Below are 18,860 nucleotides of genomic sequence, written 5' to 3'. Positions count from 1 at the left end.
TGTAACACCTCTCCTGCGCGAGCTGCACTGGCTCCCGGTGGTCTTCCGGGTGCGCTTCAAGGTTTTGGTTACCACCTTTAAAGCGCTCCATGGCTTAGGGCCTGGTTATTTACGGGACCGCCTACTACCACCAATAGCCTCCCACCGACCAGTACGCTCCCATAGAGAGGGACTCCTCCGGGTGCCGTCAGCCAAACAGTGTCGACTGGCGGCCCCTAGGGGGAGAGCCTTCTCTGTGGGGGCACCTACCATCCGGAATGAGCTCCCCCCGGAGATACGGAGGATCCCGGATCTGCGCTCCTTCCGCCGTGCTGTGAAGACCTTTTTATTCCATCAAGCGGGCTTGGCCTGATCTCTTCCCTTTTTAAATACGTAAATTTTAATCTGTTTTTAAATTATTGGGGTATTTTAATTTGTCTGGGCCAAATAATTTAATTTGATTTTATCGGGTTTTTAAATTTTGTGTATTTATGTATTTTATTGTTGGCTGTTCACCGCCCTGAGTCCTTCGGGAGTAGGGCGGTATACAAATCAAATAAACTAAACTAAACAAAACTAAACTTTATTAGTGAGCCATATTCCTAAGTATTTTATCTTCTTTGTAGTTAATATACCTAATTTGTCCTCTAATTCTTTTTCTTGCTGGTTGGTGAGGTTCTTCATTAATATCTTTGTCTTTTGTTTATTAATTTTAAGTCCCAGTACTCTCCCATATTTCTCTATTTGGTCTAATATTTTGGTGCCCATTGTTATTGGTTGTTCTGCGATAAGTACGATGGTGTCTGCAAAGGCTTGAAGCTTGTATTCCTCCCTCTTAATCTTCAGACCTTGTATTTCCTTATCTCTTCGAATTTCCCTTAAGAGAATTTCCAGTGTTAATATGAATAGAAGGGGAGATAGGGGACACCCTTGTCTTACTCCTTTTGTTATTTGAAATTGCTCTGTTAGGTCACCGTTTATTGTTATTTTCGCTGTTTGAGCGGAATAGATTTTCTTTATCATATTGGTAAATTTGTCGCCGAATTTCATAGCTTCTAACTGTAATGTGAGGAATTTCCAATTTAGGTTATCGATGCCCTTCTGCGCATCTAAAAAAAATTAAGGCCATTTGTTTATCTGAATTTGTTTCATAATATTCTAATATGTCCATTATTTGTCTCAGGTTGTTCTTTATCTGTCTCTTTGGGATAAAACCATTCTGGTCCAGATGGTTTGATTATTGATTATGAAAATAATTTGTTGATTATTTTCTTGATTCTGTAATTATTGATGTAAATAGTTATAGTCCACATTTAAGAGCGATATCTGTCTATAGTTCTTGATATGGGTATGGTCTGTCTCTTCCTTCAGTATCAGTGTTATAAAAGCCTCTGTCCAAGAATCGGGGATCGTGGCTTCCAGAAGTGCGTTGTTGAATACTCCAAGTAAGATTTCATCTATTGGCTGCTGGCAAGATTTATAGAACTCTGCGGGTATGCCGTCTGGTCCTGGGGTTTTGTTTACTTTCAATTTCTTCCTCGCCTCTATAAATTCTGCCATCGTAATTTGCCTGCCCAGAAGGTCCCTGTGTGATTCTTCTAGTTCTTGGATATCGACTTCATGAAGATATTGTTTGATATCTTCTTCTGGAGATTCTTCCTGTTTATATAGTTTCTGGAAAAAAGTTCTTGCTATTTCTTTTTTGTCTTTGTTCCTATAATGTATTTCTTCTGCCTCATACTGTAGTTCATGGATTGTTTTTCTCTCTTTTTCTTGCTTCAGTTTGTATGCCAGCCATTGCCCTGTCTTATTTGCATATTCAAAATGGTTTTGCTTTACAGATTTGATTTTCCTCACAATTTCTGTTTGTGTAATCAAATTTATTTTGTGTTTGGCCAAATTTATTTTTTCTTTAATCCTCTTATTTAGGGGTTCATTCTGTAGCTCGAATTCATACTTTTTGAGTTCCTTCAATAAATTGTCTTTTTCCTGTTGTTTTTCTTTGTTTGTTTTTTTTTGCCAAATACAATATCGTTAGGCCTCTTATGTAGGCTTTTGCCGTGTCCCACAGATTTTGGAGGGAAGTTTGCTCTTTGGTGTTAATCTCAAAAAATATTCCCATTTCTTTTTCCATTATTTGTATATATTCTTTGCTTTTTAGAATTTCACTATTCATCATCCATCTCTTTTTCTTTCGATATCCCTTCCAGATTACTTTTATCGGATTGTGGTCTGCCCATGTATTCGTCATTATTTCTATTTCTTCTAAGTCTTTCCTAAGATCTGTTGACATCCAGGCCATGTCTATCCTGGACCAAGATGAGTGTGGGTTGGAGTAGAACGTGTACTGTTTTTTATCTTTATTTATTTCCCTCCACATATCTTGGAGGCAGAATTCCTGTGCCATGTCCTTAAAAGTGTCCGGCAAGGTTTTTTTTTTTTCCCCTAGTACTACAGGAGTCTTTTTCTATATCTGAAATTGCATTGAAGTCACCTATAATGCAGATGTTCTCATATTCTAGATCTTTTACTCTGTCATGTATATTTTGGAAGAAAGTACGTTGATTCTCATTTGGTGCGTAAATTGAGATTAACAGAATTGTCTTGGATTCCGTTTGTATCTCCACCATTAAAACTCTTCCCTCTCCGTCTGCGTATATCTGTTTTGTTTTTAGATGTTTCCTGATGTAGACTGTAATGCCTCTTTTTTTCTGGTCCACTAGTGAGGTGTAAAGGTTCCCTAGTCTTCTGTTTTCTAGTATCTGTTGGTGTTGTTTTTTAATGTGAACCTCCTGTAAATTTATGATATCCATTCCTAATTTTTGTAGTTTGGTAAGTGTCCGAGTTCTTTTAGCCGGGGCGTTTAATCCATTAAACGAAATCATCGAAATCATCTTTATTTCCTGTTCCATTTTTCTTCCTATCTACTTGTTGTCTTTAGTTTCCTGGTGTTTCTTGTTATTCTTTGTGTTTTCTCTCTTGCTCCTTCCCTCTCTTCTCTTTCTCTTTCCAATCTTCTCTTTTCCTCCTGTTCATCTTTCACTTCCTCTATTGATTGCTCTTTTTGGCTCTTATTTTCTGCTTCTGTTCTGGATTCTTGCTCCTCTTCGGAGACAAAATGTTGATCGAAAAAATCTTGGGCTCCTTCCAGACTATCTATTTTAAGTTTCTTGTCCTGCCATGAGATTAGGATACCCTCTGGTAATAGCCAGCGGAACATCACCTTGTGTTTATTTAATTGTGTTGTGAAGAAATTATAATTTTTCCTCTGGTCTCTGACACGTCTTGGGATTTGTTTCAGTGTTATTATTTCTTTCCCTTTGTAGAAGATTGTGTCCTCTCTCATTTTCCTGTATATCTCTTCTTTTGTCGTTTTCTTCGTGAATCGAATATGGACTTCTTTTGGGAGTTTGTTCCTGCGTGCATAAGTGGTATGCCACTCTGTACACCTCGTCTATATCCCTTCGTATATCGTCCTTGTCTCTCTGTGTTGCTTCAGCGAGGATCTCTGTCATTGTCTCTCCCAGATCTTCTTCCTTGGTTTCTACTATATTCTGGAACCTTAAATAAAATGATTCCTTTTCCATTTCCAGATATGTGAGCGAGTCTTCGAGTTCTCGATTAGTTGCCATCTGTTGTTGTTCCAGCATTTCTACTTTCTTAACCATCTGTTCCATCTTCATTTCTGTCTTTTCAATTCTTTGTTCATTTTTGGCGATGTTCTGTTGGATTTTTTCGATCTTGTCATCCATTTTCTTTATATTGTCATTTATCTCTCCCACATCAGCTTTCAGATCATCATGGTTTCTCTTGGTCTCCTCATGATTATTGGCAATCGTTTCTTGGGTCTTACTCATGGCTTCCTGTATCATTGCCAGTACTGACTGGATATTTTGCATACTGGAAATGGAGGCTGATTTTTCTTTTTCCGTTCCAAGCATGGTTTCTATGGTTCTTTGTTGTGCTGGGGATGCTGTTTGGGATGCCTGATTTGGAATTATTTTCTTGCTTGTTTTGCTTATGGTAGTTGTGCCAGTGCTTGTCATCTTGATTCTTTTTTGCAGAATCTCCCAAATTCTCATGCAGTAAAATATTCTTATTTTGACTCAACCTTGTTGTCTATAAAAATGTTAATCTCAGTAATAGTGTCTATCTTCTATATTGTATAGGTATTTATGCACTGGTTGATCTTATCTAGTTGTAGGTTGTTTCTGTGCGTGTCTTTAAAACTCTGACAATCAATTCAATAATTAATTAGACTGTTAGATATATACTCAAAAAAAAGGGGGGGCGAGAGAATATATGGGATGAAGGAGGTCGAGGGAAAACTTAGAATTCTAGCACTTCATTAAATGTTGCTATAACAATCAATTAATAATTAATTAGTAATTACTAGTTTAAGTATCAAAACAATGTAACAGTTAATAGTTTATGTATCAATACGATATAGTGATCCAACTATCAAATCTAAATCTATCAGGATCTATTCCCTAAATGTCACTAATATAAATATATGATTAAATATGTATTATTTTTCTGGATGATATTTACTTATAGTTATTTAATTAATCAGTTAAACAGTTAATCATTCAATTAATCATTCATATAAATAGTTAGTTGTCAATTTGTCAAGTATCTCACCAATAAAGAATGTTAATAAATAGTTATAGTTTAAACAAGTCTTAATCAGATATAAATATAAATTTAATTTGCTCTTAATATACTGTTCTCTTTCAGTCTTATGTGTAAGGGTTCTTGTACCTAAGGTTTCTTTTTTTCTTTTTTTTCTTTTTTTGTTCAAAGTCTTAGTTTTGGTGTCTCTCTCTTCTCTCTCTTCCAAATGTCCAAATAGCCAAAAGGTCCAATTGTCCAGAATTCAAGATTTCAGTGTCCAGTATCCACCGTTATCAAACAATTTAGTCCAGTTTGGTAGTCTCTGATATTTAGTCCAGGCTCTGCTTCTTTGCTACCCGTCTGGCGTGCCGCTCTCGCTTGTTCGCACTTTCACTTTCAGCTGTTAATGGCTTCCGACTCTCTCAGCGATCCTTGCCCTTCGGTTGATTCGTCTCTGCTTCTGTTGCGTAGCCTGCTTTTCCAGCCTAAGAGAGAGAAAAAAGGTCCTTCTTCACAGTTAAGTCCAAATTTGGGGTCTGGTCCAAAATCGCCATTAAATCCTTGGGAATCTCTTGTTCCAAGCGGTCTCTCTTTTTTTTGGACAGTCACCGCCTGTCAGCTCTTTTCCGCCCTGTCTCCCAAATTATCATGTATGTACCCAAATTTGCAAGCTAAATGTTGGAGATGTGAATGTGATGATGCAACCTATTATCATATATGGTGGACCTATAAGAAAATCAAGGCATTTTGGATAAAAATTTGGTGGGTGATGCAGAACATTCTGAAAAAAAGGTTGAAATTTACTCCTCAATTGTTTCTACTGGGTATAACGACGGATTGTACAGTATTAGAGACTAAATTGATTTTGAACTTAATATCAGCAGCTAGGCTGTTGGTAGCACAATACTGGAAGAAGGACTTTTTGCCTACTATTGAAGAGTGGATACTGAAAAGTAACGAATTTAGCAGAAATGGCGAAAATCTCAGCGTATTTGAAGGACTATACACAAGAAAGATACGTATCGGAATGGAGAAGATGGATTGATTATATTCAAAATAAGTATCAGACAAGAAAATATCAAATAGTTTATGAATGAATGTTAAGTATTAGAAGTATTATGTTATCTATAGTGGAGTTAAGGTTTCAGGGGGGGATTTAGTAGTCTAAGGATAGATAAGTTAATTTAGCTTATGATTGTTAACTGAAATACCTTGTATTTTGCTCTGGGAAGTCTGGGGTGGAGGGTAGGATGAGGGGAGGGAAAGGGTGGAGGGAATATTGTGGGGGGGGGAATCCTTTTTTTCCTGTAAAACAAAGCACTCCAACCAGTGGAGATTCAGCTAAATTTGACTATGGAGAATCTCAGCTGGCCATGAGCAGGAGCATCACCATTGCTCCTTGGTTCCATATGGACAACATATGCTTTGTTAACTTAAAAACGGTTTCATGGTTTTGTGATGTAATAAAGTAAGATACCTGGAAAAATGCGAGGACCGGTCAAAAATAACTTTTTCAGCCTTCTGACTAATCCATATGCACATAGGGACTATTCAGAGGGCTGAAAAAAGTCATTTCTGACTGGTCCTCACATTTTTGACCGGTCCTCACCCTTATGATTGGTCATCATTTATGCCCATTGTAGCATCCTTAACAACCGTGTCACTCATTTCACAACTGCTTCTCTTCACCATGGTGACAAGATAAGGCGAAAAACGTAAAATGTGAGGGCAGTCGTAAGTTCGAGGAGTGGTCAAAAGTGCGAGGACCAGTCAAAAATAACTTTTTCAGCCCTCTGAATAATCCATATGCACAAAAGGATACAGCAATAGAGAGGGATGAAGGAAGGAGAAGAGAGATGGAAGAAAGAAGGAGAGAGAGGGAAGGAAGAGAAGGGAGGAAGGAAGGGAAGGGAAATTAGAGTAGGAGTGAGGGTAAGAGAGGGAGGAAGAGAGGAGGAGAAGGAGAAAGGAAGAGGAAGTAGGGAGGAGAAGAAGCAGGGGGGAAAGAAAGTAAGAAGGAAAGAAAAGAGAGAGGTGGTAGGTTTGAGGAGAAAGATTGCTGTACAGTAAAAAAGATGAAATGGAAGAAAGGCAACCCCAAACAAATATGAAGATATTAAGATAAAGAATGAATTGTTAAACTTTAAAGAATAAAAGAGAACAAATATGAATAAATAGCAGTAATTAGAAACACACATACAAACATACAATGTATTTTCTTTGAACAGAGTATTTGGCCCGTTCACAAATTTAAACAGTGTTTAGTCATTTCAATTAAATTTACAATTTCTAAATTTCCTTTTTGCCATATTTATTTCTTATCTATTTTTTAAAAAAACCAATATTACTCTTCATCCTTATCTCTAATGTTAATCAAATTCAATTTTTCCCTTCTATTCTATATTATACCCCTTCCCATTGTCATCTATTTTTATATCCATCCTCACATTGGTTAATTATGTAATATTACAGTTGTTTAATATAAATTCAACATTTTAATATAAATCAATTAGTTATATAACTATCTTTTTTGTATATTAATATGAACATGAATATTCCAATTATTTCCATGCAATCCAATTTCTTACAAATCAATTAATTATATTTACCAATAATAATAAACCAAATAATTTCCCTCATATATTCCTCCAAACCACAACTTAACCATTTCTGCTTTCAACACAATATACAATTAATAGTATCTCAATTATTACAATTCCCTAGTTAAATAGAGCTTTTTTTCTTTTGTGTTTTGAAATCTTGAACTCTCCTCTTTTTCCCTAAAGAGGAACTACCTCTTTAGGGAAAACTACCTTTTCACTAAAGGTAGTTTGCACCTACCTTTTTTGGTGGGGAAAAAGAAAAGAAATCTGCCTGCCTAATTTTCCAACGTTGCAGCAACAGCAAAGGCAACAGCCTGCTTTACTTTCAGTTTCATTTTTCAGCATAGCTAGGGGAAAAAAACTGCTCCAGCAAGCAAACAAGCAGCAGAGCCCTGAGCAAAACAGCTGAGAGCAAATCAGCTGAGAGTCGGGAGGCCGATCTAATCAACCACCTAATTAGCCTATGCTGAAGCTCCACAGGCCAATAAAATTACAAAAAAACACCGAACCGTTTGTTAAATTGCTGGCTCGCCCGCCCCTCACCCACCACTATTTATTGGCAATAAATAGTGGTGTGGAGGGGCGGGGCAAGGGGCAGGGTGAGCCAGCAATGTAACAAACGGTTCGGCCGAACCACCTAGAACCGGCAGAATCCCACCACTGCTTGAACCCCTCCGCTCTGTAGCAGCCACTCAAATATTGACTGCTATCATATCTCTCCTGGTCCTTCTCTTCACTAGACTAGCCATGCCCAGTTCCTGTAACCATTCTTCATATATTTTAGTCTCCAGTCCCCTAAGCATCCTGGTTGCTCTCCTCTGCACTTTTTCTAGAGTCTCAACATCTTTCTTATAGTGTGGTGACCAAAACTGGATGCAGTACTGTAGATGCGGTTTTACTAAGACTTTATAGAGTGGTATTAGTACCTCACTTGATTTTGATTGTCTCCTCTGTTAATGCAACTTAGGAGCAATTGATCAAGGGCAATGTCAGCCCTCCGGTCACCGGGGCTGCCAATCGCACAGAGACCTTGGCTGCACCCCATATTGAGATCTGTCAGATGGGCCGGACGTTCATGGGGGCCTGGCTTACATGCCGCGCCAGGAGCTGCCAGCTGGGAGGCATGGCTATACGCACACGCTGCGCTGGGAGCTGCCAGCTCAGCGGCACAAGGCCTCCTTGGCTTGAAAAGTACCTACCGGTGTTGAGGCGATGTCCTGCTTTATTCAGGGCCACACGAAGCCTGCCAGGGCTGGATGTGAGGTGAGGCCTGCGTGTGGTGCCGCAGCATGTATGGCCTGCACGCTGGGCGGTGTCATCACTGGACGCCACATAAGGGGTGGGGAGTTATAGGGGTGGGCACTGGGGGGGTGGAGCTGTGGGAGTGGAGCTGACGCTATATAAACGGTGGAGGGATTACCCACGTTAGCACTGACTTTGCCTATTGCCTGTTTGTCACTTCGTGCTGCTTGTTATAGCTTGTGGGATAAAGTTTGTCAGTTAACCATCTTTGGCTCTGTCTAAATTCCTTGCTGACGGCCGGAATGTGACAGGCACTTTATTAGCACTACTCGGCTGCTACTTCACCTCTTTATACAGTGGAAGCAGTGATAAATTTCTTAATGGTGAGAACAATTAACCAATTACGTAAAACCATAGAAATAAAAGAGGATATACTTTCTTTTTCACTTGACTGTATGTGAAAACAACTGTTTGCATTGCTAAGAATTTGTGACTGACCCAGTCAACAAGGGAATTTCATCATTGAATGGATATTCGAACTTGGATCTGGGTAGTCTTCCATGTGTCATGATTAATGTAAGAGCTTCTTTGAGTATTGTGGCATGTTTGCTTTTTCATTGTAATGTAACCCTTTTTCTTTTTTTCTCATCTTCTGCAATCTTTTCATGCAGAATTAAAGATACATTTTTATTTGAATCTTATAGACAAAGAAGATGGCAATGAGCACTCTGGACAACTGAGGATAACAAGCAACATTGAACACGAAAGCAAGTCAGTCCAGAAATCAATATATCTTCCATTTCCTTCAGAGAGCCACACAATTCTTAATCTTCCTCAGCAAGTGAGAGGAAAACGAGAGAAAATCAGGAAGAGATTTCTAGCTGGGAAAAGCAGGGTGTGAAATTCAAGCATACATTACATGAAAAGTCAAGGGAGATTATTTTTCCATTGGGCAAAAGAGGGAAATATCTGGAAGTTGCTGGGGAGGAAAAGGTCAATTGGAAAGCCATGTAGAGCAGACAGAGTTTTTTTTTTTTTTTAATTTGATTTATATGCCGCCCTTCTCCGGAGACTCAGGGCGGCTTACAGTGCGTTAAGCAATAGCCTTCATACTTTTGTATATTTATACAAAGTCAGCTTATTGCCCCCACAAACTGGGTCCTCATTTAACCTACCTTAGAAAGGATGGAAGGCTGAGTCAACCTTGAGCCTTGGAGAGATTCGAACCAGCAGTAAATTGCAGGCAGCTGTGTTAATAACAGGGTGCTTTAAACCACTGTAGTACCAAGGCTCATTTTGTAGGCCCACTCTGGGAGGAAGAAAACGGCTTGAATAAAAGCACTGCTAAACAAGGGATCATCCATATTTTTGCCCTCCAAAGGAATATGAGTTGTGGAAAAGCTCCATAGATGTGCCTGTTGTGGGAAAGATAGAACTTGCAAATCACAGCTGATTATGCCTGAGAGGATCCCGACTGGAGAAAAGCCGTTCAATACTCTAAACGTGGCAAAACCTCTGATCAGAACACCTCCATTGTGGTTCTTGGAAGGACCCACATAGGAGAGAAGCCCTACAAGTGTTCCCAATGCAGTAAATGCTTTAGGAAGCATGGCAACGTGGACACACACAAAGGAGAAACTGTTTGAATGTCCTGATTGTGAGACATGTTTCTGCGATAATTCCAACCTGGTGATACACCAGAGGATTCACACAGAAGAGAAACCCTTTAAATGTCCTAACTCTGGGGATAGTTTATGTCAAAATTCTTACCTCGTTTCACACCAGAGCACTCATACAGGAGAGAAAACGTTGGAATGTCCTGGTTCTGAGAAAAGTTTCAGTAAGAATTCCAGCCTGGTGACACACAAGAGGACTCACACAGGAGTGAAAGCCTTTGAGTGTCCCGAGTGTAGGAAAAGTTTCAGTAACAATTCCAGCCTAGTTCAACATCAGAGGATTCACACAGGAGAGAAACCATTTGAATGTCCTGTTTGTGAGAAAAGTTTCAGTCAGAATTCTCACCTCGTGAAACACCAGAGGATTCACGCAGGAGAGAAACCCTTTGAATGTCCTGACTGTGGGAAAAGTTTCAGTCAGAATTGCAACCTAGTTCAACACCAGAGGATTCACAGAGGCGAAAAATCCTTTGAATGTCCCGATTGTGGTAAAAGTTTCAGTACTAATTTCAGCCTCATGACACATCAGAGAATTCACACAGGAGAAAAACCCTTTAAATGTCCTGATTGTAGGAAAAGTTTCCGTCAGCATTCCAACCTCATCGGCCACCAGAGGACTCACACAGGAGAGAAACCCTTTGAGTGTCCTGATTGTGGTAAAAGTTTCAGTCAGAATTCCAGCCTGGTGAAACACCAAAGGATTCACACAGGAGAAAAACCCTTTGAATGTCCTGTCTGTGGGAAAAGTTTCAGTCAGAATTTCAACCTGATTCAACACCAGAGGATTCACACAGGAGAGAAACCATTTGAATGTTCTGATTGTGGTAAAAGTTTCAGTACGAATTCCACCCTGGTGAAACACCAGAGGACTCACACAGGAGAAAAACCCTTTGAATGTTCCGATTGTGATAAAAGTTTCAGTACCAATTTCAGCCTCATGACACACCAGAGGATTCACACAGGAGAAAAACCCTTTAAATGTTCTGATTGTGGTAAAAGTTTCAGTACGAATTCCACCCTGGTGAAACACCAGAGGATTCACATAGGAGAAAAACCCTTTGAATGTCCCGATTGTGGTAAAAGTTTCAGTACATATTTCAGCCTCATGACACACCAGAGGATTCACACAGGAGAAAAACCCTTTAAATGTCTGGACTGTGGGAAAAGTTTCCGTCAGAATTCCAACCTCATCGACCACCAGAGGACTCACACAGGAGAGAAACTCTTTGAGTGTCCTGATTGTGGGAAAAGTTTCCGTCAGAATTCCAACCTCATCGACCACCAGAGGACTCACACAGGAGAAAAACCCTTTGAATGTCCTGACTGTGGGAAAAGTTTTAGTAAGAATTTCAACCTGGTTCAACACCAGAGGATTCACACAGGAGAGAAACCGTTTGAATGTTCTGATTGTGGTAAAGGTTTCAGTACAAATTCCACCCTGGTGAAACACCAGAGGACTCACACAGGAGAAAAACCCTTTGAATGTCCCAATTGTGGTAAAAGTTTCAGTACCAATTTCAGCCTCGTGACACACCAGAGAATTCACACAGGAGAAAAACCCTTTAAATGTCCTGACTGTGGGAAAAGTTTCCGTCAGAATTCCAGCCTAGTTCAACACCAGAGGACTCACACAGGAGGGAAACTATATGAGTGTCCAGACTGTGGGAATGATCCCAGTACTAACGTTAACCTTATAAATCATGTACTTATACACAAAGGGGAGAAATCATTTTAATGCCCCTTGTTTGGACGGTGCTTTAGGAAACTTTCCACCCTTATCGCACACAGAAAAATCTCCTGAGGCCCCAAGCGATTAATGTAGAGAAGGATTGAATTTCATTTCTAGTGTCCCATTGTAAGTCCAGCTGATAAGTCCAGCTGATAAATTGACTATTTAAATTGATTAAATTAACTAGAATTCACCTGATTTTTTGTAGGCAAATATGTAATGGTATTAGATGCGGCAGAGGAAAGAAAAAGTTGGAAGATATTACTTTGATAATGGCTATCTTGCTTTCAGCTTAAGAAGTTGCTGGATATTTATTTTTGTAGAAATTTGGCTATTATGTAAAAATCTTTTTGGGAGTGTTCTTTGCATTTTGTGATGGTGGATGATAGAAATGCTATGTGCCAGGAATCCCAGCCTTTTTCTCCCTGTGTGCCCCCAAGATTTTCAGCCTTAGAATTCTCCAGCCAGCATCTCTTGGGGATTGGAGCCCTGAGACTATAGATTGTGGCTCCACATATAAGGAGAAAGCAAGAGGAGAAAAGACACAGAGGGGGTTCAAAGTTTATCTTATGCCATTGCTGTCTTCTGTGATTTTTTTTTTAACCTAGCAAACAAACACAGGGTTTCCTAGTGGTGCACCATCCATTTATTATCCTGGAAGAAGTGGGCTTAACCTAGGATTTTTTTTTAATAATAGCTATTTGCACCGTTTGGGATGTTCAGTTTTATAGACAGTCCTTGCTTACTCCAGTTCCAGGAATTCAGTGCATCAAGTACGTCTGTTCAGATTGTGTCAAGAATGAGGCACCCAAGTGGAAGAAACCATATGAATAGCAAATATATTGGGGGAGTTTAGGGCAGTGAGAAAAGCAATGTAAAATTTCAGATGTAAAGGCTGTTCTGCCCTGCAGGTGACTTTCATGGTTCAAAAGCCAAAAGAAGCAATTCGATTGAAACGTCAGTTGCTACATATTCCTTTTCTCCCCAGATTTTATTCCATTTGTGGTACATGCTTTAAAACTGGTTCTCCTTCATAGTAGGGGTGACTTGTTGTGATTTTATGGACACCTTTTGTTGGAAGCAATATGGAACTCTTATGCCATTGCTGTCTTCTGTGATTTTTTTTTACCTAGCAAACAAACACAGGGTTTCCTAGTGGTGCACCATCCATTTATTATCGTGGAAGAACTGGACTTTACCTAGGATTTTTTTAAATAATAGCTATTGTGCACCCTTTGGGATGTTCAGTTTTATAGACAGTCCTCGCTTACCGCTTACTACTCAGCCTTCAAAATTACACTGGTGTTGAAAAATAGTTCCTCAAAGTTGTGCCCATCACAGTTATTTGGGGGTGGGACTGGCTGGCAATTACGATACTTTCAGTGTCCCACAGTCATGGAATTGCCATTTGGAACCTTCACAATTGGCTTCCAATAAACAAAATTGACAGGAAGTTGCAAGTCCCACTCATGGTACATTGCACTGAAGAGAACACGGTGATTCGGTTGACTGTTTTTCACACGACCATTGCAGCATCCCCATGGTCACATGTTCAAAATTCAGATGCTTGGCAAAACACCCATAATTATGATGGTTGCAGTGTCCCAGACTCAAGTGATCCTCTTTTTGCACCTTCTGACCAACAAAGTCAACAGGGAAGCCAGATTCGCTTAACAACCATGTGAAACTTTTAACAACTGCAGTGATTCATTTAGCAACTGTGGCAAAAAAAAGTTGTAAAATGGGGCAAAACTCACTTAACAGATGTCTCCCTTAGCAACAGTGAAATTCTGGGCTCAATTGCAGTTGTAAGTCAAGGACTACCTGTATTTACATAAAGTATCAGAGTTGGAAGCGACCTTAGAGGTGGTCTAGTCCAACCCACCGATCAAGACAGGAGACCCTATTCCATTTCAGACAAGAGACTGTCCAGTCTCTTCTTAAAAGCCTCCAACCGGAACCCTGTCCTTTAATGCCGCTGAAGCTCTTGGGATCATTTCATCAATTAACATCCTCCCCTTGCTTTAAAGTTAGATCAAAAAGTGTGAGTGTATTGTATGGAGTAATCACGACAGACACACCCCTCCACCCAAAGAATGAAATATTTTAGGGAATATTAAAAAGAGGCAGAATATTATATTTCCCCAACGGAGAAATGGAGGGAAAAAAATACTAGCAAAGGCAGAAAGCAGTCACAACAGTTTCCAGCAGATACCTGAAATTTTTAGAGATGGATATTTTGTGTCCATTAAGAAATCTAGGACAGCCTATTCACAAACAAAACACCTAGAATGCCAATTGATGGGATTAATCACGAATTAAAATTTGCATTTCCCCATCCAAAATCTAAGGACAGGACCTGACCTTTTAGTACACAGGTCCTCAAAGTACGGCCCCTGGGATGGATATGGCCTGCAGAAGCAATGTATCGGGCCTGCGCAGTAGTGGGATTCCGCCCTGCTCCTAGCCCCATCCCTACCAGCCATTATTTGCGTGGCTGGCTGTGCCACCCGCATCGCCCCTTCTCTATCAGTCACCCTTATCTTCCAATGCACGGGTGTATGCTTAGCACAAAGGTAAGGGGGAGGGTGGGCAGTGGAGGGCGTGTTTCACAATGGGGTCTCCTCTTCCTGGAGCCCATTATGACGTGGAGCCACAATGTGACCCTGCCCCACTCTCCCCTGACAACAGCAGTGTCGGCTCATTTTCGCCTCCCAGATGTCAGTCTTCCTGCAGATACTGCAGGCTGCTTGTTTTGTGATGCCCTGCCTCCCCGCCAGCCAGTGATCTGTCCCCGTACCCACACACACACACACACAGCCAGTCGAGGGTTAAGGAAACACTTTGGAACGCACCCAGGTCTTATCCCCGACTTGGCAGCGATAGACACACCGTCTGCCAAGGGTCTTTATTTTCACAAACAGACAGATAAGATACGAACGTTCAAGAAAGTCCAAACAGAAATAATATTCCTCCCAGCAGTTCCGGACGAGGCTTTAGTGACTCCAAGGTTTTGCTTTGTTCGTCACAAGGATCCTTTGACCACTACCCTCTATTATATAGTCTCTGGGGTGTGGTCCAGTGACTCAGTGCTAATCCCTAGCACGCCTCCCAAGCTGCTGCAAACGTTTATCACGCCTTCGGAGGCGTGCGTCCAGGAATGATGTTTCATTATCACTTTGACTCGAATCAGCTGTCTCCTCTCCCTCAACTGGCACTTGAGACAATGCCAGAAGGGAGGGGCCTGGAGAGGGAGGCCTGGCTGACTCCTCTTCCTCATGCTCGGAGCTTTCTTCCTCCGATGGGACAGGCTCAGAGGGCGGGGCCACAACAGCCAGGTGATCTTTGGGTCTCTGCCGACCGGCTGATCATCAGCATTTGGCTCATCAACGTCTGGATGTCAGATTCCCACCATCTAGCACCAGTTCAGGGGTTCCTTCCCCCGCCCCCGGACAGAGAGAGAGAGAGAGAGAAAGAGGGAGGAAGGGAAGGAAGGATGATAGGAAGAAAGACAGAATTGGGGGTTGTGGTAAAAACTGTAGTTCAGTAATTTAATTTAATTTTTAATTTAATTTCCAATTTATATACCGCCCTTCTCCCTGAGGACTCAGGGCGGTGTACAGCCAAGATAAAAAACATAGAATACAAATATTAAAACATTTAAAAATATATATAAATTTTGGCCCGAAAGTTAAGAATCACAGACTAATTAAAAGAATTTAAAAATTTTTAAAATTTCTTCTTAAGCCAGTAATAAGGATGTGATGGCCCTCCAGTGGCTACTGCATTACACTCCCATCATTCCTGACTATTAGTTGTGCTTAGATGGCCAGGCCTCCCTCTCCAGGACCCTCCTCTCTGGCAATGCCTCAGGTGTCTCCCGAAGGAGAAGAGATTGGCCAGAAGCCAGGTGTTTCCGAGCCATCGGATAGTGATGAAGAAACATTGTGGTTGGACCCACGCCAGCGTCGGAGAGACAAGCGTGCGCAGCAGAAAAGGAGGCGTGCCAGAGATTAAGCTGAGTCACTGGACCACACCCCACAGGCTATAAAAGGGAGTGTGGTGGCCATTTGGACTCTGTGACGGACAAAGCTAATCTCTGCCGAGTCACTTTGCACCTTTGGACACAACGCCTATTTGCTGTGGATTTAATCATAAACTGGACTATTCAAACTGTGTGTATTTTTGTCTGTGTTATCGGAGTAAAAGTTCTTGGCAGGCAGCCACGGAGTTTCTGCCAAGTTCCTTATCACTGACGTTGAGTGTTTGAAGAAGTTTATTTAACCCTCGGCTGGCTGGTTGGGTGTGGGGACAGAACACTACTGTTGAGCGAGGTACCACATATATTGTACCTGTGCGTTTTGTTTTTCTTGCCTAAATGAAGAAGCTTACTTTTTTCACCATTCAATTTCATTTTGTTAGATAGCACCCAATGTTCAAGTCTGTCAAGATCCTTCTGTATCTTAAGCCTATCTTCTGGAGTGTTGGCTATTCCTGCCAGCTTGGTGTCAGCTGCAAATCTGATGAGTTCCCCATCTATCCCCTCATCATTGATGAAGATGTTGAAGAGTACTGGGCCTAAAACAGAGCCTTGGGGTACTCCACTGCATACTTCCCTCCATGTAGATGCAGTTCCATTGAGGACTACACGTTGAATGCGGTTGATCAGCCAGTTACAAATCCATCTGGTGCTGATGCTGTCCAACCCACACTTTTCTAATTTATCTAGTAGTAGGTTATAGTCTACTTTATCAAATACCTTACTGAAGTCCAAGTAAATTATACCGACAGTATTCCCCTGGTCCACTAATTTTGTCACTTTGTCAAAGAATGGAATAAGATTAGTCTGGCATGATCTGTTTTTGACAAACCCTTTTGGTTATTACTTTGTTTACTTCTAGGTGTTCACTGATTCATTGCTTGATCTTTTCCAGAATCTTCCCTGGTATTGAGGTCAGGCTATAAAGACAGATGCAAAAAAGGAGTTAAGTAGTACTGCTTTGTCCCTGTTGATTGTCACCTTCTTGCCACTTTCTCCCAACAATGGACCAATTGTTTCCTTGACATTTTTCTTTTCCATGTCCATCTTCCATGTGCAAGACAGAGAATTTATTGGTTGAGCACAGACATCGCAGCACAGACACACATCTCCAAAATGCTCCGTCCGGAGCCTTCAGCCTTACAATCCTGGACGGGGTGTCTATGCTGTGAACGCAAAGAAAGAATGGTGTGTGTGTGTGTGAAAGAGAGAGAGAGAGAGCCGGTGATGACCCCCTGCCGCCCCAGTACTGACTGTACACCAAATGCCTGTGCCATAAGGGCAGCCCCCCCATTCTCACCCAGGCGCCACAACCACATAGCCCATGCTACTGAGCACCCATCACAGCAGCCCCAGCCCCAGCATCACCGCCCCCGGTCTTCCTTGGCAGTTCGGGCGGCGGCAGCAGAGAATCCTCCATGTGCGGCGGGCAGAAGTCAGCATGGACACTTCTGGTGAGGGTGGGGCAGTGGCTACATGATGGGGCGCAGGGCCGGAAGTCGTGCAGACCTACAACACCCAGCAGGCCTGGGGCATCCTGCAGCTGGACATGAGTCTCTCAGCAGCGATGGCTGAGGCGCTGTGGGTATTGCTGCTGCCACTGCCTGTGGAGGCTCTGGCCGGCCACTGAGGGCCAAGTTCAACCGCGGGCAGGGAGTGATGGCCATGGCCGGGCCAGCCAAGTTGCATTTGTCGGGGCTGCCCTCGGCGCAGCTGCCCGGTGTCTGGCTGCCAGGCACCAGGAAAGAGTAAGCGGGGTCTGCAGGAAGAAGGGAGGGCAGGCAAGGGTCCCGCGAGGCTCCCCTCCCCAGGGAGAGTCCGGCATGGTCGCTGTCCTGTCCGGTGACTCCCAAGGCAGAGGGGTTTGCTGGCGGGCGCTCCAATCAGTCAGCGCCTGGGTGGAGGGACCACAGGGCAATTGGAGCAGAGAAGAGCAGGGGGGAAAGGGGTGGCCTCCAGTGACTATCACCATAGAATGGGAAGCACACTCCCAGAGCAGCTGCTGCCCTGGCTGGGGTTTGGAAGCCGCAGAAGCGGAGTTTGTGGGAGAGAAAGAAAGACTTCTGTTGCTTCTGCTGCTGGCTGCACACAAAGAAAGCAGCAGAAGTCTTTCTTTCTCTCCTCCAAACTGCAGCTTCAAAACCCTGGATGGAAACCCCTGCTTTTTGGGCAGCCGGGGCAGAGAGGCGATGATGGATAAAGGGAGCTGCAGCCCCGCACGGAGAGTCAGCCACATCGATGATGTGAGGCCTGGGAGGCGCGCGAGCAAGGGAGGAAAGGTGCTCCCACAGCTTGGCGCCTTCAGGCCACTCAAGTTCCACACACACCTGCAGGAGGGGAGGGGCTTGATGGCAGCACGCAAAGGACCCTCTCTCTGCCGGACCCCAGCTGTGAGTGCTCAGGCCGCCTAGGGCGTCCTGCACCCTGAAAATAATAAGACACCCCCCCTGAAAACTAGGCCAAGCCCTTATTTCGGGGTTCAAAAAAAAAAAAGAAGACAGGGTCTTATTTTTGGGGAAACACGGTAGCATCCCCATGGTCATGTCATTTACATTTGGATACTCAACTGATTCACATTTATGACTGTTGCAGTGTTCCAGAGTCATGTAATCCTCTTTTGTGACCTACTGAGAAGCAAAGTCAATTGGGAAATCAGATTAATTTAACGACTGTGCTATAACCGTATTACTAATTTAACAATAGCAAGGATTCACTTAACAAATGAGTGAAGAAAAGTAGTACAATGGGGCAAAACTGACTTAACAAATTCCTCACTTAACAACATAAATTTTGGACTCAATTGTGGTGGTAAATTCAGGATTACCTGTAACTGAGGACTGGAAAAGAGCCGATGTGGTTCCCATCTTCAAAACAGGTAAAATAAACTCGTCCAGGAAATTACAGACAGATCAGCCTGACATTAATACCTGGTAACATCTTGGAAAACATATCCAAGCAACAAATCTGTGAACACCTGA

The 18,860-nt window shown here is 42.1% G+C and overlaps 2 protein-coding genes across 2 annotated transcripts in view; both read left to right on the top strand.

The window, feature by feature from the left end:
- The window catches only part of LOC132710032 (uncharacterized), a 120,163-nt gene that overhangs the window by 91,126 nt on the left and 10,177 nt on the right, over nt 1–18,860 (top strand). The gene's annotated exons all lie outside the window — the stretch shown is intronic.
- LOC148115757 (uncharacterized) lies at nt 7,305–12,945 on the top strand. The gene has a single exon (XM_087884031.1). It carries the CDS (start codon nt 10,047–10,049, stop codon nt 11,847–11,849), a length of 1,803 nt encoding a protein of 600 aa, XP_087740157.1. The 5' UTR covers nt 7,305–10,046; the 3' UTR covers nt 11,850–12,945.

Source organism: Pantherophis guttatus, chromosome 2 (genome assembly GCF_059756535.1).
Source record: "Pantherophis guttatus breed Tessera chromosome 2, ASM5975653v1, whole genome shotgun sequence".
Lineage (NCBI taxonomy): Eukaryota > Metazoa > Chordata > Lepidosauria > Squamata > Colubridae > Pantherophis > Pantherophis guttatus.
Note: the sequence above shows the minus strand (reverse complement) of the source record. Positions and strands in the feature narration are given on the sequence as shown.